At 34.9% G+C, this 19,957-nt stretch overlaps 1 protein-coding gene across 3 annotated transcripts in view; it reads right to left on the reverse strand.

Moving 5' to 3' along the window:
- The window catches only part of LOC106156632 (diacylglycerol kinase epsilon), a 22,486-nt gene extending 3,640 nt beyond the window's left edge, over positions 1 to 18,846 (reverse strand). For 2 of the 3 annotated variants that reach the window (XR_015333280.1, XM_087007135.1), the window contains exons 1-9: positions 17,471 to 18,846; positions 17,065 to 17,208; positions 16,515 to 16,660; positions 16,151 to 16,205; positions 15,743 to 15,856; positions 7,503 to 7,574; positions 5,596 to 5,717; positions 5,229 to 5,340; positions 4,685 to 4,869 (exon numbers count right to left, since the gene is read on the reverse strand). Coding sequence is in view for 2 of the 3 variants with exons in the window: in XM_087007135.1 (XP_086863261.1) it covers positions 4,732 to 4,869; positions 5,229 to 5,340; positions 5,596 to 5,717; positions 7,503 to 7,574; positions 15,743 to 15,856; positions 16,151 to 16,205; positions 16,515 to 16,660; positions 17,065 to 17,208; positions 17,471 to 18,166 (1,599 nt within the window). In the remaining variant the exon portion in view is untranslated. Of the gene's footprint in view, positions 1 to 110; positions 4,870 to 5,228; positions 5,341 to 5,595; positions 5,718 to 7,502; positions 7,575 to 15,742; positions 15,857 to 16,150; positions 16,206 to 16,514; positions 16,661 to 17,064; positions 17,209 to 17,470 lie in introns of those variants that run through there. The other variant, XM_013531970.2, reaches the window with a different exon arrangement.
- Between the last annotated feature and the right edge of the window lie 1,111 nt (positions 18,847 to 19,957).

A 19,957-nucleotide genomic window follows, 5' to 3' on the forward strand; every position in this document is an offset into this window, starting at 1 on the left:
ACTTTTTTCATCATCATCATTTTAAACATGCACAGAAGATGTTAGGAATAGCGAAAAATGGCTTACAGGGACCAGTTTTACATTGAAAAAAAAAATGGGAAAAAAAACTATTAAAGCTCTCTAGCACATTTATTTGGTCACTTTTCAAGTACATTTAATAATGCCTTTCACAATAATATTAAAGTGATCTGAAAAACATCTTCAGACATTCTGCTCTTCATTAGTGTAAAAGTAGAAACATAACTGACTAAAAACTTAAGAATAAATCATACAAAATATTGCACAACACGTTAAACGAAATAAATCAATTATGATGCAAAGTTTGTCACAGCCACTGCTTAAAATAAACAAAAATTACTGACTGGAAACTGAAAGGCAGATAACAAGACAGCTGTAAGTGATGCGTTCACTGAACCATTGACTACAGTACCAACCATAGCCTACATTAATCAAACTTTCTCCCACATTAATTTGAAAAATAATTCCACCGCCTCAAATAACTAACATGAATGGAAGGACTTCTGCACCCTGCAACAAATCCTATAATTTGTATGGCATGCTGAGAGATGAATATCATATACCTCCCCCACGAGAGATCGGATGAAATCAAGGCAGAAAAGGCTGGATTCTGATGGTAAATACCTAAATCTAGGACCCCATTCCCAGAGATGAGATCGATCCAACTAGATCGACCTAACTCCCTGGGGGTTCACACTAAATATCTGTTAGCCAAGCGTGCACGAAAGTTAATTACCCCCTGACAGCTTGTAGCCGGATTATCTGACTGTAATTTGGTGAGACTCCCCACGGGGATAGATCGATCTAAAATCTATGGAAATGCGCCCTAGGTGGTAGGAAGCCTGTTCCAGATTGACAACCCCTTCATTGAAGACTGTGAGAAAGAAATCAGTGCTGTCATCAAGTGATTATTTCATTTGCATCTACATATGCAAAGTATGGGACTTATTTTGACAGAGCACAAACTGGCATTTCCTGGTATTGTTGGGATGGGAACGAATTTAGCAGTAAATGTAAATATGTTGACTGACCTTCTCATTCAGACAAAGCTGCAATATTTTAGGCGGGGAAATTCATGAAATATATGGGGCAAGTGCTAGAGTTTCATAAATAACATGCTGAACAGAAAAATAACTTAAATATTGGGTTCACCTCTGAAACCTTACTGAAACTTTGATGAGAACACTTAGTTAAATTGGAAACATGTCTAGTACAACACTGGTACTGTATAGCAGGAGTTTTAACATATACATGCAGTATATCTTTAATAAATACTATCATAATTACCAATACTAGTACTCAATAAAATAGAAAAATTAAGAACGCAAACAAGAAGACATATGAATCATTAACATTACAGCAAATGAAGTTTAAGTATAAATGTTTGTGCACACAAATGTTGCAAAATCTCTTATCAGATATACAAAAGAACATCTCTAATTAGTCTCTTTCATCAAATTGCCCCACATTCAATATATCACAATAAAATGGAGTTTTTTTGCCAAAGCTCAAGACAAGCATACATGGCAAATAGACTAGCCTTATGGTACTGGTACAATACAACCATCTTTAATGCAATGTAGTATCCGTTTGCTGTTAAGGAGCAAAATCCCTTATACATTAACTGTCAATTTTATTTTGTGTGAGCTATTTAATACAATGAATTCCAAAAATCTCTTTTCTAGCCATGCTACCATGCCACATTTAAATTCCTTAAATATTGCACTTACTTCTTGTAATTAACCTACCTTTGTAGTCCATACTAAAATTACTCTAAAACTGTTATGCTCTTGACAATAGATAATCTACTTGTGCAATGTACTGGTACAACCTTTATGACATTTACATCCTTTAAAACATCACTTTCATTGTCAAAAATAGAGACACAAACTCTATGCACCTAAATGAATACCATGCTTTAATACTATCCAGTAAGATATTATAGAAGAAGAGATTTGTTTCAGACTGAGAGAAAGATGAACCCTACAAAAAGATCTGATCTTCTGATTTCAAGAATTTCACTTGGGAAAACAGCACCAATTTGGTCATTTATTTAGAAAAGGTTTTTCAACAACAGAGAAACTGATGCAGTAACACCACTGAGACCAAAGTGGGTCTTAAACGGGCAATCTTCAATGTCCAGGACTCAATAAAACATTTGATAATTCACTGGTCAGCAATCTCTGCTGATGTGATTTATTTTAAAAGAGAAAAAAAACTTTGAGAACCTCAGACCTTTGTGGGAAGTCCCTAATTCAGTGTGCCAACATAATACCCACTTCTGTTATATCAAGTGGGCTTTTAATGAAGTCTGGGGAGAACTTAGTAATCTCATACCTTAATGTGTAAATATTTACCAAATGTCACAGTCATAAGCTGGTTCTGTAAGATTTAACCCGAGTTATACAAGTTATGTTCATGTTGAGAATAGCTGCTACATTACTTCATCATTAGTATTCACCTATACTTGTGCCAGGGGCAGATCCAAAGATATTTTCTGATAGTCAGAGTTCAAAATTATCTTTGTTGATCCATCCTCCTTTTCTGAAGGTCTTTCGACACAAAAAATTAGATGCCCGTCAAAGTAAACTTGAAAAATTATTACCATCTTCCAGTAGACCCAGAAGGTGGCCTCTATCTGCCCCTGTGTGTTACAAAAAATGGTACAGAAACCCTTGGACCTGCATTTCCAGGCAAGCTGTGGTGGTTTAACTAAAAAAAATATGTTATTACAATCTCTAACCATACGAATCCAATCTAATCCCTCTGTTGTCACACCAACTACTGTCCTAATTCAGTCACGTTGTGTGCAATCAAATTGACTTCTTTGATATATAGTACGTAATTATCATCACACAGTCTGATGAGATGCAACATACCAAAAGAATTACCAAAATGTCACTGGAAATGCACTTTTAAAGTTACATATAACCACATTATAAAGGAACCTGACTTGATACAGCTGCCAACTTCACTTACACCATCCATATACTTTTTCTTTCTTGCACAGCATAAGGGCTCTAATCAGGCAATTTCTGTCAAATGACATTAAAATAGAGGTATTTCTGATGTGAAATGTTTCTTTCTTTTGTACATGTCCTTCTTAGAGCAATGTACTTGAGAAAAGGGTCTGAAGTAGATGTAAACAGGAACAATATTCTGAGGTGGCAATGTATCCAATATAGAAGAAAAGGATAAGTGAAAAGCACTCTGATGCATTTTATTAAATTGTGCTTCACTTACAAGCATTGTAGTCAATGCTCTTTTTCCATTTACACATGTATCTACAAGTGTTCAGCTCATTTTCTCCTTTATGAGAAGTGTTTCAACTCTCTAATCCCTGCCACCAGGTTTGATTGTGCACTCCAAGCTTGTAATACTGTTTATGGCATGTCCACTTCTGTGACCCACTATATGTGTGAGAAACCCACTCAGAAAAATAATGTGAGGTCCCGTGTTCATAGATGATTTTGAGATGTGTTGGCGCAGTGCAATGTCACTGATGTTATTTAAACAAGTTCACTAACAGTATCAAAACATGGAATTCTATTATATATAACTTATAAAGAATGATGAGAAGATTTTAAAAACACTGACTTTAAGAATAAACACTTAAAAATAACTTGTAATAAAAATATAGACTAAATAACTTAAATATTAATAAACATAAATAATTCTTATCACTCGTATTTCCCAAAATATGAAGTGAAACCACTCAATTTGTATTCAGCTGGCCTTGCCTTACAGTTGAAATTAACATCAAGAAAGGGGAAAGGAGCACTTGCATTAAAATCAAATGAATAAATATTAACATAAAACCATATGTAGAGTTGGGCCTGGTCATGTACTTATTCACTTGCCTGCTTTTTTTTGTAACATTTAAACACATTTGCTTATGGACTCATTACAATTTGGTTTGTAGTGCTGAAAACTATATTTCAGCAGGACATACTTCATTAAAACAATTACAGGTGTAGCAATAAACATACGTGCCTAACTGTGGCTGTTGAGAACATCAAAACTATGTTATGTGGACATATCTTCCGAGAATTGTCTTTAATGTCGACATGTTTTAAACTTGTGAAAATAGTTGTCAAAATATTTAATTTTTTTACCAGAATCTGTTAACATTTTGAGCAGTTCATTTATTCTTAAACAAATGAATCATTAAAAGTTGGGAAAATTGTGAAATACATTTAATATTTTTCACACATTAATAATATATTATTATGCTGACTAGTCTCAGATACTACGATAACCACCGTAATCAAGTTGGGAATCAAATATTCAGACATTTATCGATACTACACTGATTGGTCATGTTATTACACCCCAAGTTTTAGGGTTTACACAGAGATGAGACTGCCATCTACTGAAAAAATTGGAAAATATGGCACGGGGTCCACCTACAGTAGGTCAATAACATTAGGAAGTAAAAAATCTGCCAATGGTCGGAAAAATATCATCCCTGTTTACATAAACTAATAATACCAGCATTCCTATGCAACAGGTATACCAGTACATCTGACTCTCGGGGTGCCATGCCCTATGAATCATCATCATGTTCTGGAAAAAACGATGAAATATTCAACCACTTTGCTGACTAGTAAAAAAAACCTAGATAACCATCATGAAGTGAAGCATGTTGAAATATTCGGCCATTTACCAATATTATGCTGACTAGTCTCCATGACAAGATAACCACCCATATAGTTACAGTGCCTTCTGTTGTGAAGCTAGTGATGCCAGCATGCGGGCATGATTATGGTACACAATGGTGATTTCAGCGGGTCTTTGTTCCCAGGGCTCTCCATCAACTTGCATCGGGGCCTTGCCACCAAAGAGTATGATCTAAAACAAATTGGTAAAAAGAGGTTGTATGTTAAATAGCTGGTTTTCCTCTTACCAAATGAATGGTTTACCACCCATGCTCAAGTTATGTATGATTTTATTTTTCTGTACATTAGCTTCACATACATGTACGTGTACCATACAAAGGTACTCTATATATATATTCAAATCCATTTATTCAGATACTGTCCAACCAAATAATTACAGAAAAAAAGAAGTGCCGCAGAAAGATTTCAATTACTTTAGCCATTCAGAAAGATGATGGAAGTTACACAGATGATTAACAACAGGTTTTTATGAAATAATAGTAGTACAAATCAAATACTTTATTACCAGTTACAAAACAGCCATAGCCATACCTTGACTTTACTAGCCTGTCCCAGCCGTAGTGGCTCAGCCAAGCCAACCTGCATCTGGGCTATGTGGAAGGAAGAGTAAATCCCCATCACTTCTAAAGCTCCATCATTATACCTGGAGCAAAGGAGACATTGTCAATATTAAATACTTACAACTAGAGACTGAAAGACATTCAGACACCTTGCAACCAAATGTTGGTAAAAAAGACAAAAAAATCTAATTATGAAAAATAATCAACTTCTGTAGATTAGTGATTTTACACATGGACAAAATGTTATTTTATCTATGTATTTCAATAAATTATAAGTATTATCTATCTCTATCTCTATCTCTCTCTCTCTCTCCTCCTCCTCCTACTACTACTACTACCTTGATTTTGGAATGTCTTTTCCCATGCCCCATGGCTGACAGCCACCACCCCAGCTGCCAATGTTAAGAACCACAACCCCCTCAAGATCAGGGAGGCTTATCAGCTTGTCATCCATTTCCAACTAAAATTTAAAAAGGAGAATTATTTCATTCAAATTTGTTTTAGGGTATAAATGTGAAGAATTGTTTTATTTCAATACCCCATCACGTTGTTCCAGAAGGGAAGGTCTAAATTTCACTCATTTTTAGCTGATGTGGAAAATTTGCGACTTCATTATTTTTACCTTTCAAAAAATCCCAAAATCTTTAGAACCTTTTGGTGCATTTTCATATTCTTATTATAAAAAGCCCTTATTATAAAAAGAAAATATTGGTGTAACACGTACATCTAAACAAATGTAAAGACTCCAATACGTGGGCTGATGATATAATCAAGTAAAAATGTTTTGCGAAATCAATCAAAAATGCCAATCCAACCACCTACAGTCATTCTCAATTCTAATTTTGGTGCATGTTTTTTATTGGAACCATTTAAGAAATAAGTGACTTAAAGAGCTGGCACTCGTGCACGATAAATTAACACAAGGTGATGCCTTATACCAAACAGGTTTTAAAAACAGGTGAATTCCTTCACAGAGTAATGCTAATAAAACTTTCAACAACTTTACCTTTGAGCTAGAGCACTGGTGTTCAGAAGGGGATTTCTTATTTGAGAAGTTTTGATAGTGCCATTCTTGGGATATTTGCAGCTAATATCCAAGGAGCACGAGTTGAAAAACATACCCCAACATATGGAGAGCAAATACATAAGAGAATAAAGATCTGCCCTAACTTATTACATTTAATGAAGGGAACTAAAGGGATTTTAAGCTACTTACCCTACCAAAAATGACATGATAGATTTCAATTTGGAAAAAAATCTGCACTGACATATGGATAGCAAATACTGGCATGTAAGTTACTGTACATGCCTTACATGTAAGGTTAGTTAAAGGAATTGGGGAGAATCAAACCAACATCAATACTCATATCTCTAGTTCTTGTTTTAGAACAAAGGATATACACTGTAATGTAAAACTAATAATCCATGATAGTGAAATAAGTTCAATTCTTAACAAGAATATATCTGGAAAACATAATGTATATGTATATTTACATCATTTTGTTTTCCAGATACTTTTGCACACAAAATATGCACAATCTTTCCTTTTAAATTTGCAGTAAAACACTTCTGAGATAAGGCCAAGTAATAAGGCAAGGCAAGCATGGGGTGTGCCATTACATGAGATGATATATGATTCTTGGTATGGTGAGCAGTAGGCAGGCAGGCAACAAATGACTATCCTGAATTATCCTGTAGATCCTAACATGGTGTGAAACAAAAAAAATTAGAGTTGAATCTAATTTTCAAATTGAAATCAAATGCATAACCAAGAAAACCACTTTTTACAGGACAATTGCAAGTCTATATACTCTAGCTTAATAAACTGACTTCTTCTGGTCAACCTACCAAAATTATTTCTTTTCCAAAATACCTGTTACAACATAGAAATATCCCAATATCTCAACAAATGTATATCAAATTCTCTTCTTAAACTCTGACTGAGTTTCCAATCAAAATAATCAATCACATATTCAGAAAAATTCACCCCAATCCTGTGCTTATATAATGGGGGATAATCATCTGTTGCTGCAATCTTTTCCTCTCCCCCCCCCCCCCCCCCCCAAAAAAAAAAAGACTTTTCCATCCAGTGTATACTCTTTAGTAAATTGATGGCTATAATATGTGACAATAGAGAAGTATAGGTGCTGCCAGCCCCCACTGCTGTAGTGTCAAGGCAGTTTGAGTTATCTGATGTGACATGGGAGGAGGCCACAGCTACGTGCTGTGTACAGGAGGCACTCACCACTATCTTCTGATGGAGGTCCTTGCATTCTCTTTCCAGAACATCTTTTGTCCCATATGTGAAGTACCAAAACTGAAAGATTAGACACTTCATATTGTATTGTACAATTTATATTATATTATATTGTATTGTATTATATTATATTATATTATATTATATTATATTATATTATATTATATTATATTATATTATATTATATTATATTATATGACAGTGCATTGGAGACACTTAACAAGAAACCATGGATTTTGCAAATCTCATTCATAAATCTTGTTTACAAAAGTCTCTACATGCCGCAGCCTAAAAAGCCTTTAAAAAACCTTTAAAGAAACAAATGTAAACCACTCTAAGGAGGAAAATCATTTCCAACCACTCATTCAGGAAATGCCAATAAAAGCTAACAAGAACAAGGTTCCTATCTTTATATATAGCACTCTGAAAATGAGCATCAATGAAATTAATTTCTTTCTCTCTGGTCTGAGGTAATGTAAAATCTAACCCAGTCACTAATCTTAGCCAAAGCACACATATGCTTTTTTATCTGGTGTTTCAAATGAGATTCTTTTTCATAATACTTTGTTCTAAATTTAAAACAAAAAAACATCCATTCCCAAAGATTCTTTTTAATGAATTGTCAGTGCTAATTATTATAAACCACACTTGATAGCAAGTATTTCTTAAACTTGAGCAAGATTTGAAATGTTGTAGTTGAGTCAGACATACATGTTACACTGCTAGTCAAGATTTGACTTAAGCAGGAAAAGAAAAGGCAATAACACACTCACATAAAACAGCTGTTACAACTTCCCAACCAAAATTTAATTACTACTTTTAAACTTTGCCAATACAGAATTCAGTAAAATCACTTTTGATGTTGTTGATTAAGATGAGCTATGCAAAAGTAGAAAATTAATGAATTTTGTACAGCAACAATATGAAAACTGTTTCACAATTAGTCCTGCACAAGAGGATAAAAATATCTATTAAGTATTTATTTCATGATGAATATTAAAGATAAGAAAAGAATCCTTTATATGTGTATCAGACATTTTTCCACTAAAAATGACAATAGCCTTTCTGAACATAATTTCTAATAACACCCCTAACCCTAACCCTAACCCACATACACAGATTGTGAATAAGTGCCAAGAATGGTATGCAAGGACACTTTGCCATACCAGTAGATGTTTTAGTTTCTTTTGGCTGAAAACGTCATTTCTGCTGCCACCACCTGAAGCAAATGTTCTGAAATAAAATCTCAAAAGAATATCTTTTTAAATCTAAAGGGCCACAGATGCATGTAATATGTGCCAAGCAATAACTGAAATATATTTTTGTGCACAATCTCGGGTGGCATCTTTTGCTTGTCTAATAGTATAAATTGTAAGAACAACACTGTATTTAGTACACACTAAACAGGGCCTTAACAGTACTCTAATGGTGCCCACACGTAGTTCACTTGTAAAAACAATGGCTTTACAATGACCTATGTCTATGCCTTATAGTTTTAATAGCTGCGCCTATAATTCTAACAGGTAAGCACCTATATATGCATAGCTATAAAACATCAATGCTTTTCCATTAACTTGCCTCTAATGAAAGAACGCATTCATTTAAAAGACATGAGGTCTTTCATCATTTGTCTGTTTTCTCTTGATTTCCATTCATCTTCAGCATTATTATGAAACATAAGAGAGAGAAAGGGTGCACAATATAGTGCAGGAAGACCAAAATGAAACTCATTAAATCTCAGCATGAAAGTATTTTTGAACTAAAATGACTGCAAAAACACAACAGGAGGATTCTGAATGTTGTAAAAAAAAACAGTACTCATACAAGATCTCAATGATATTCCTATTTGTTACGCAGACATTTTATTAAATTTGCTATTACAATGGCACCCTATGTGCCGAACAACCTCCTCTCATGTCTGAGATCTGTTCCACAAATTATTTCTAAACCAGTATATTACAGTCATAAGGAGACATGCACCCATTACTATTGCCCTAATACTCCTTATGCTGTTTAAATGACGCATTAATCTCTGCTTGGCAGGTAAGATAACATCAGACGCATGACATAAACTTGTATGCTTTATTGTTATGATATACCAAAAGTAATATGATATTTTCATTATATATTCCTTGATTTTCTAACAGTGATTAAGAGATCAAGATCTAGATTTCAATCTTTAAAAAAACTATCTGGCCCTCCCTAAACTAAGCTGAATAATGTATGATGCCTAGATGTATGTTTTTTGCAAAATGGCAGTTGTCATATCATCAACAATACTGCAGGTACTTCATTTTCATACCACATCAAGCATCCTACCCAAGCTTTAAAAAACAGCAATTAAATATTGTAGTTCACATTATTCTGGGTTCCAGTATTCTACAAAGAGAACATTACTTTAAGAAATTTACAAGAATAACCCACTGCACCCTTCTCAAATTATTTGTATAAGGGGGGGGTCTTCAAGCAGCAGTTTTTGAGCAAGCTGACTGCAACAGGCAGAATTTTACCCTAATCTCCTTGGGTGTCATACTTTAAAGAAAATTGTTAGGTGCTGGTTATAAATTGCTACCTTTTCCCTGTAATGCATCAACTTAAAAGCCTTCTTAATGCACTGGCAGTGGTGATAATAACGAGATGTGGGGCCATGGACAGTAAGATGATTCCTAGTAAAAGAGAGAGTTATAAAAAGGAAAAAAAACTGTACCTCAAATCGAAAGATTTTTAAGAATCCACATCTCTATAAACATCTATTTTAAATTATCATTAACAGAAAACTTTGTTTACCAAATCAAAAAGCAACAGCATCATTACCAAAGGAAAAAAATTACCAGTCTTGATAAAATATGCTAGTAAAACAAATTTACAAACCAGACTCACAAAATGTAGCTCACGTACAGCATGCAGCCTTTGATGGATAAAGAAAAATGTATGTTATGTATTCATTATTTTTCTAACATCAGACCACGCACTGCAGCAGTTCAACTACAGGTGTGAAGAACAGTAACTCAGTATACAAATCCAGTATTTTTTATCAAAGGAGGGGGCTCTCTGAAAACTAATTAAATCTGATGTCTGTAGTTCACGCTATACCTTCAAATCTTTTTCATTTCAGAGCCATTTCAATATTTTTTGCTCTTTCTTACAAATATTTTCTGGTCATAGATAGTATACCCATATTTCCTCTGTAAAGTTGCTTTACGATAGGAAACAATGAACGGCAATGTTTTCAGCTATAATGTATAAAGGTGCATTTTTTTAAACAATCAACCGTATAATTTATGAAGACAGTCTGGTGCTAAGGTTGCACTGGTACAACAACATGTCTTTTATAGCAAGAAATAGCAATATTGCTGTCTTAAAATACCTAGTAATTCACCCTTATATCCAATAAACCACATACTTTGTGACACTATAGCTGTAATGACTGTAAGGGGACACCTTCTGCTTACTTTACGACTTTAAAATGATTATCTATGACAAGGGGGTAGGGTAGCCTAGTTAAGCTGGATGCTCAGACTGTCCCTCCTTTGGTGACAATAAGGCGTTGGACACCTTCTGGCGTCTCTGCTATCATAATTGTCAACTCAAGGTAATTCAATACACAAAGTCAACAGTGACATCAAGATGGCAACAAAGTCACAGCAAGAGTTGCTGAGAGAAGTGATGAGATTCAATCACCAAATTTTTTTCTCAATGGAGAAATTTCAGAACAAAGTTGATTTTAAGAATGTTACTGTATACAAATAGCCGGCAGTGATTGTTGAAACAGAATTACCCATTAAAGTTCCCTAAGGGCCTATTTTCTCGGTGGGTAGTGGATTAATTTCCATTAGTTATTTTTTTCTTAGATTGGTCCTCTTTGATGTTCTTGATGGTGATGGTCCTAGAATGTTACTAAGCAGTTCTTCACAAGGTGTTATCTTGAAATCTTTCTTCCATAGAGAATCCTATAAAACACTGCAACCTGGTGGGCTTGACTTTTATTACCTGTTTAAAAGGGAAAAAATCATGACCACTTAATTTGGTCAGGTGAACAGAATATTGTCACCACAGGGGGGATGGTTAATGTCCACTTTTTAATGGTCATCACCAGACTATTTCTGTTATTTATTATGTGATGAATTTTACATTAGACCACATGTTTGTTTCCTAAATATATCCCAAGTTTCCATTTTGTCACAAAACAGATGAATAATGATAGCTCAATCCCAAATGTCTTTTTTGCTCAATTCTTTTTCTGCTTCATGGTGCATTACAAACTGTCGCAACCTTAACAGTTTTTCATGAAAAACTCCATTACCAACCCGAATTTAATCCAGTTAAGTTATCCCATCATATAATGTCTTATTTATAAAATCCACTTAAATTATTCTATCCTGACATCTATGTCTATACCCTGCTGCTGTGTCAAAGCTTTAATTTCTTACTAGATAATCACAAAAATCTTTTAAGGGGCCTATCGATTTCTGCTTCAAAATGTCAGTGTGACTAAGTGAAAATTCAATCCTAAATTGATATTCTTATTTCTTCTTCAAAGTGGCCATTTGGTCATGGGGTGATTTCATGCTTGGACTGTACATAAACCATAGACACCTGAAGTCTGCCACCTTGCAGTGTCAGAAAACAATATTGGGGAAGTTCAGGCAAAACAGACATTATCATGACTCATTCCGCACTGGTGGGTTTAAGCTTTCTTTGATCAATTAAATTGGAATTCTTTCTACTTCTACTTTTGAAGTTCACATGTTATATTATGAAAAATAGATATAATAAAGGAAATTACATATGAAGTAGTATACAGTCAATTAATTTTCTGTAAAAATTGAAGTTATAGCAACCAATAAAATTCTTTAGTATTCTTGAGCAATGAATCTGAAAATTCTTTTTAAAAATACACCACATACTGCCAGTGGAAATTAAATGATATGATCTAATTTTCCAGTTTATAACCGTTCATATTACCAGACAAGGGGGAATCTTTGAAGATACTTAAGATCGGAGGACCCACGCTGCAAGAAATCTGCAGGTCCTCCTAATTCTGTGCTGGTCTGAACTGAGTATTTTATTTTCATTAGCCTATGTTAACATGTGATTCATCTTAGTTACAGTGGCCTACATTCATTTATGTGCATTTCTATTGTTTGAAATTATGTGCATTTTTATCATTTGAAATTCTAAAAAAGAAAGAAAAAACAGTACATGGACAGTACTTTGAGAGATATAATTCAAAAAATTTTCAGTTTGTACACGCACCAGGTTTACTTCACTTTTACTTTCACTAATAACTTATATCAGAGAGCACAGTTCTCTAAAGAATAACTAAATTCAGGCCAAATCATTTGTTGTATCAACATTTCTCAGTACCATACCTATGACTGATTATTGCCACAATGATATAATCCCATACTAAACTGGTACTCTTTCAACATTGAAAACTTCTGAGTTAACTATTGCCATGCACCATTAATACAGAATACAGGCTCAGCATGGAGATGTAAGAACTTTTAACAGAGGCTAACAGTAATATTATTCAAAACCCTTGGCACCTTGGTGTGAAATCTACTGAAACATTATAGAGGAGGGCAAAGTGTCTACAACATAGAAGGATTTGTTGAAACACCTGGGGTACAGGCCACTTTGGAAATTTCATGACAATGATGCTTATGTCCATGTCTTAAAGTATCAAAGCTCCTGAGGCAGAGCAATCAATTAACATTAATATGTGGATAGAGACAGAGTCCTGATAGCACCAGGATAGGGTTTGTTCACACTGGAAGGAAGACAGACCGAGATCTGAAGAATTCCATTTAATCAGTATAAGATCACCAGCCAAGCATTAGGCCAACTGACCATTTAGTCATATGTTGTGCATAGGTGGACATCTGCTGTCTGGGCTGGTGACAGATTACAACAAATGAGTCATGTTATCAGAAACAGCCACATGTACTTTAGCTCACAAGGCTTCAACCAGATTTTGAACTCTTTTTCACCATCATTTTGGACCCAAACTACATAGAGCTTAAGGTAATGTTTAAGTCGATACATGTCACAGTGTGAGAAAACAGAGAAAATTTTGATAACTTTTCATCAAAATACCGCACAGAACCTCAAAAGTATAAGAAAACCTATTGCCAGAGCCTTTCCAGTCCATGTGAGTGTGTGTGTGAACAGTCCAAACATTGCATGTCTCACTGGTATGGACAATACTGTTTTTGTTAGTGTACCTCTACCACCATTAAATGTCTATAAGGAGAACATAATTGCCTCTATCACAATAGTATACCAATGAATAACACTACTATTTGGTAAGGTAACTCCCTAACTTCCTGACTTCTGTTCATTAATAGTCTTGATGTTGAATGCAAAAACGACCATCAGGGCTTGTTCACAATACCATGTGAATACTCACTGAAGATAAATGGTTGTAAAATTGTACAAATATTAAGGAAAGCAAATACTTTAAGGCTGGTATATTTAACTTTATGTTGACTTCATTACAGACAGCCCATATGCCCACACCATTTCATAAAAGTGAAGTTTAGTGAATTGTATGTATCACTATTAAATTTCACAGGTAGTGATGAAAAATAATGTTTACTGATCATTCACCAGTACATTGATGCCTGCAGCTATTCAGTAATATTTAGTCAGAACAGACTTGTGTACTAATAAATAAGAACTAAACCACATGCTAAAATAGATGTGTCCACAAGCACAGCAAGAAATCCATCTTATAAGTGATATTTGATATCTCAGGTGGTCTATTTCATATACACTCAATGGATTAACATGGCTTTTACTAACTAGCATACCTATACTAACAGAACAATATCCATTTCTCACTGTATCATGTACATGTGTTAGAAGTGAAGATACACTGACCTCAAGAACTTCATTCTACAGAACAACCAATGAAATAGACCCAAAACTGTTAATATATATATATATATATAAAAACTGAAGGAACTATACATTTGAAAGTTATTTAGTGATATAGGTGCATATCCCCAAATGACTATGTATGGGACATAAAAGAAAAATAACACAATATTTTGCCCTAAGTTACTACATGGATCGTATATTATTTTAATTTTGGAAGGCTACAGTTACTTATTTTAAACAAAAGAAGTAATATCTAAATGGCTTTCCCTATAAATTTTATGAAGTTTCAACTGAAAAAAATGGAAGATATTTCAGATAAATCCCTTCTTTCAACAACTCCTATAAAATTATGACAGGACCTGCCATCTATTGGCATATTTGATAACTCTGATAAAGAAGACTACTGTAACAATAACTGTTGGAAAGTGATAACCAAAACTAACATGTGACAGTTTTTCATTCATAGTTTTTTTCCTTTGTTTTTTTTTCTTGTTGTCTTGGTCTGGTTTTAAAAAAATAATTTTATATATTATAAGTGCTACCCAAACCTTTAGTATCAAGCATTCAAGCTACAAACTTTCATTATAAAATGTGTTAATTTTATTAACCCTATTCCATACACAGCAATGCACGTGTGTGTGTGTGTGTGTGTGTGTGTGTGTGTGTGTGCACATGCATGTGTGTGTGTGTGTGTGTGTGTGTGTGTGTGTGTGTGTGTGTGTGTGTGTATGCATGCATGCATGCGTGCATGTGAATGTGTGTGTATACAGAACTACCATACATACTGTATACTGTAGTTCTGTTGTTTATAAGTAGAAGTTGTTTATAAGTAGAAGTTAGATTTCTACTTATAAACAACCTCCTAGAATAAAAGCTGTCTGCACCTCATTTACTTTGCGTAAGTTAAAATCAAGCTTATGAAAACATTGGCACACAGTGTTTGCTGCAATCACAACTCAACATTGTGTTAGGTGTGATCACCAGGTCTCTCAAAACACAATCCAATCAGATTGTAACACATTTCTCATTAACCAAAAACAAAATGATTTCTTTCAAAACACAATCCAATCAGATTGTAACACATTTCTCATTAACCAAAAACAAAATGATTTCTTTATTGTATGCTAATGAAAATTAATGATACCTGATAGATATCTATAAGAATTGGCCTTTAATACTGGACATTAAGTTTAATGACATTGAGTTTTATAATATATTTTCAGCACCACTGTCTATATTGAGCTTGTTCTAACTACCCTGAAAATTTTATTTTACAGTCCAAATTGGATAAATACAGTTTAAAAGAACTAAAAACATTAAACTACTGCATAAAAGAACAATACCTTGTTAATAAATCTGCTTCCAAACAGACTGGGACGGCTTTCTCTGTGTTTGTGGAAGTTCAAGGCAACCAGGGCATCCACACCAATGGAAGCATAGTTATTCATGATCAGCACCTGTGAATTACAAATGATTATTCAAATACTACAGAGGGTTTTAGGGTATATAACAGACCAGCACACAAGCCCTTATATGTATCCTTCATATTTTCTATTTTCACCATCAATATAACTTTGAGTTCAGGCGTGTGTGTACACACACATGGTCAGGTTTGGGCTGTAGGTAGAAATTCAAATGGCCATTATGTACTAGCCTAGGGGCAGGCACATTTCCAAAATGAATCTAAATACAAAAGAATTCTGTTATACTGTCAAAAATAGAGATTTCATTTCCTATTCTGATAATCTTACCTTGCTCCTGCTGGGAATGCCAAAACGCTTCTGGGAATTAATCTCCACCTTCCATCTAAAAGAGCAAAGACATAAATACTGTTATCAAATTAATCAAAAAATAAGTAAATAAATAATTTGGAAAAAAAATTATGAATTTACTTTATATCCTGAATAACTTCAGATGTCAAAAACAAACATGTATTTCTAAACATTCTCAAATATACCTCAAACCTGAACATCTATCAAGTTTAGCATGGTTGACTTCAGCTCCAAAAACAAGTGCAAATTACAGTGAGTTCATAATTTATATCCTTTTTACATTCACTATTCACATGAGAAAAAAATTTTATTTAAATTATGAAAATCCACTCATTTAACTGACCTGTCCAGGTTGACAACTCTCGCTGTTTTGATCTGGTTCAGAATGTATGTGACGTCCACCTCCCTGGTGTATCCTGGGCCCCACCCTAGCACCCTGGACAGGTCATTGCCTGTCCCCAGGGGCAGGATACACACCTCTGGCAACTTCTGGAAACAAAAAGGTACAAGTTTGTAACATTACGTTAAAATTAAACAAATTTGAGCTTACTGAAGAAAAAGCCACTTCAGGGCATTTGAACACTATTCAAGTTCTGTAAAAAGTACATCCATTTTCTTTTGGTTGAAGGGTACCACAAATAGTATGTGGCATAATTATCTTGCAGGCAGATGAATGCTGCACCAGTGAAAATTGATGGACTCAAAATCAGACAAGTTCAAGCAGAAATTATACAAGTATGTGTGCAATGATTGTGACCGCAAAGACGTCTACTTTATATAGACAAAGACATCTGTAATTAGTAAGGAAAAACAGAAATGGAGCTACATATATGTGTCCAGTGTATGGGATAATGCATAATTAAACACAAGAGTTGTATTGGAAAATCAATTACCCTAAACTTGAGGTTGTCTATTGCACTGAGCACCCAGCCTACTGTACCATCTCCACCACACACCAGCACTCTACAGGTGACATCTGGGACAAGATGAGCCCACTCCAAACCATTCCCTGGTGGCATATCAGCCAGATCTATCACCTACATAATCAATAAATGGAAAGTTAATATCAAGTTTTAAAAAACATTCTTCAACGAAGCATTTCAGGTTGTCATAACTAAATATCGAGAGAAAAACACCTTTCACAATTGAGCGAAAAAAATGCTATATTAAAATTCAAGATTTAATTGTTTTTCCATAAGATGAATAAGTGTTCAAAAAGATAAACCATCTTCAAAACTAAATAAAGAGTATATAAATGTTTATCACATGAATAATAAAGTAACAAAAACCATGCATAACCTGTGCTGGGTTTAGTAGCCCTCTAAACACCTGCAGGATATGCTCTCCATCATAATTTCCACTCTTTCTATTCGCAATCACAACCAGTGGCCTCCAGTCTTCTGAGCTTGGATGGAGCACTTTCCCAACTTTCCAGTGCCGTCTGCCTTTAAAGCCAACCAGTTTGAGCTCCACTCTGTGCGGTGGGACTATGAAATCTTTGAATGCTCCCAAATCGCAAATTTGTATGTATCCAGCATTTTCATGCCTGCATTCCTCATGGATGGTTCTTTGGCACCAGCAGCAACGGAAATCACACAGCTCAGGACGAATTCCACACAGCTCACCACAAATGCAACACCTGCTACTAAGCGGGAGATTGCCATGTACCCAGTGATGTGTGACTTCAGACTTAGACGCAAGAGCTTTACAAGGTAGGTTCCCATTAGCTTCCTTCATATTGTGATCATTAACACATATTCCACAGGAGCCACAGAAAGCTCCATGCGATATATTTTCCCCACTGACAGCACAATATGTTGGCTTGTCAAAGGCATCAACCATGGACCAGCGGTGGCCTTTACTTATGTCTCTAGCTGGAACTTCATAGTGCCTCTTTCTACGACATCGGTAGATTTGACAGATTATTACTGTCAGTATGACTGCACCACTCACATATACAACTGCACCTATGAGAGGTGGCATTATGGGAAGCATAAGGAGTTGGTTTAAATACAACCCAAAGTTAGATCATTTTCTGAGTTTTATAACTTGCAATAGTTAAATAAATATACTGTATATAAAGACACATGTGGACTGTTACATGTATCCTGGACCATGTTTTTCTCAAAACTTTACTAATTCAACACAAGTGTTTCACACATCATCTTGAATTTGTCAGTATCACAAAATAAACAGGCCAAAGCCAGCAGATAAATTTAAATGAACTCGAACTTGGAAGTCAGCTGGGGATCACTGCAAAACGTATTAATATGTCTGAATACACGAAATCAGTTTACACGTGAGTGACGTATATAGCTGTCAGTGATAATTCACACATCTTTAGGCTTAAATGCCTATTTCATTATAATATTAGAGCAAAAAGTTCAATCGTATCAGTGCTAATTATCATTTTTTTTATCACTAACGAGTAATGTCATTCATGGTTATTCTCAGTGATCACATGCATTGACGCCGATGCAATCAGTACAAATCGCTCGCAGTTGTGAAAAGGATTCCACTCCCACTTCATCCTTTCCCCTCTTAGCGCACCTGTAAAAGGAAGTGGCCAGAAGGCGTCTGCCAGGAGCGTTGTTCTGCACTTCCCGACGAACAACAACAAAACGAAATCATGAATGAAGCAGATGAGTTCTTCCAATCCCACCATAGATGGCGCTTTACAACACGAGATCTTCTGGTCCGTTCCTGTGCCACGATGACGATTGTTTTTTTAACGAAAGCAGACACAGGGCAGTCTAACTAAATGTCACGAATCTTTTTTAAATGGTAAAAAAAACATATTTTTACGTAAATTATTCTGGTCTTTAAGGCTGCTTGTATTTAAAGGACTCCTATTGAACAAGACGAATTCAAGTGTCCGAATTTTTCTTTCAAACACCTCATATTTTGTATTATATATTAGTACTTTGCTTCATGTAAAGGCGCAAGTCATTTTAGAACTAATCTCTCATTCCACTCACGGTAAATCGCCTATTTATATCGGTCCATCGCCCATTTGGTTGCGAATCGCTCTTTTCACGCAAAATAAATCCTCGTTGTTAGGTTTAACTAGAAAAGTAAATTTATGGTTGGTAGGCCTATATCAGTGAACGTTAAAACCAACAAACAGCTAACAAAAGTGTGTTTATTATATCTTGTTTATATTTATAAAATTGTAATCGTGCATTTGACGCTGTTTTGGAAGTTCGCGTCGTGCTTATCCTTTTTAATGATAAAAATTGCCAAGAAGAGTAAAAATATAAAATTTAGGCCTTCTCTTAACCAGAAATATATATCAGAATAATTCTTGTTAGTTTTAATGATTAAAATAAATTGTTTTAACCGACCAAGTTCGTTTGAACGGCCAACATGGGACTCTAGTAGGCTACAAATTCACGTTTTTTTTAAGACGGGATTGGTAGCGGTGTAAAAGTGTTAGGTGAATTTCACATGGATGGATTTTATAACCTGCAGCTGCATTCACTTGAAATATGACGATCGAAATATAAGTTTCCAAGAGGTGGCATCAAATGTCCCAACTGGCTGCCTTTGAGTGGATGTAAACGGTAATAAGTCATTTTGAAGTATCCATGATTTTATATTTAAACAAAAATCCTCTACTAAGAGTAAAAAGTGCCCAAAATGGGCCCTGTGAGGCTGTGACCTCAATGCTATCGACCCACTTTCGATCTTTCCTTTCGACCGCCTAGTACATGTATATTACTGCCTCTCTTAACACAGCCATAGCTGATTATGACGCGATATCATAGATGTGGTGTCAATCGAGTA

This window comes from Lingula anatina, chromosome 2, assembly GCF_051362555.1.
Source record: "Lingula anatina isolate TDL-2025a chromosome 2, LinAna3.0, whole genome shotgun sequence".
Taxonomy (NCBI): Eukaryota; Metazoa; Brachiopoda; class Lingulata; order Lingulida; family Lingulidae; genus Lingula; species Lingula anatina.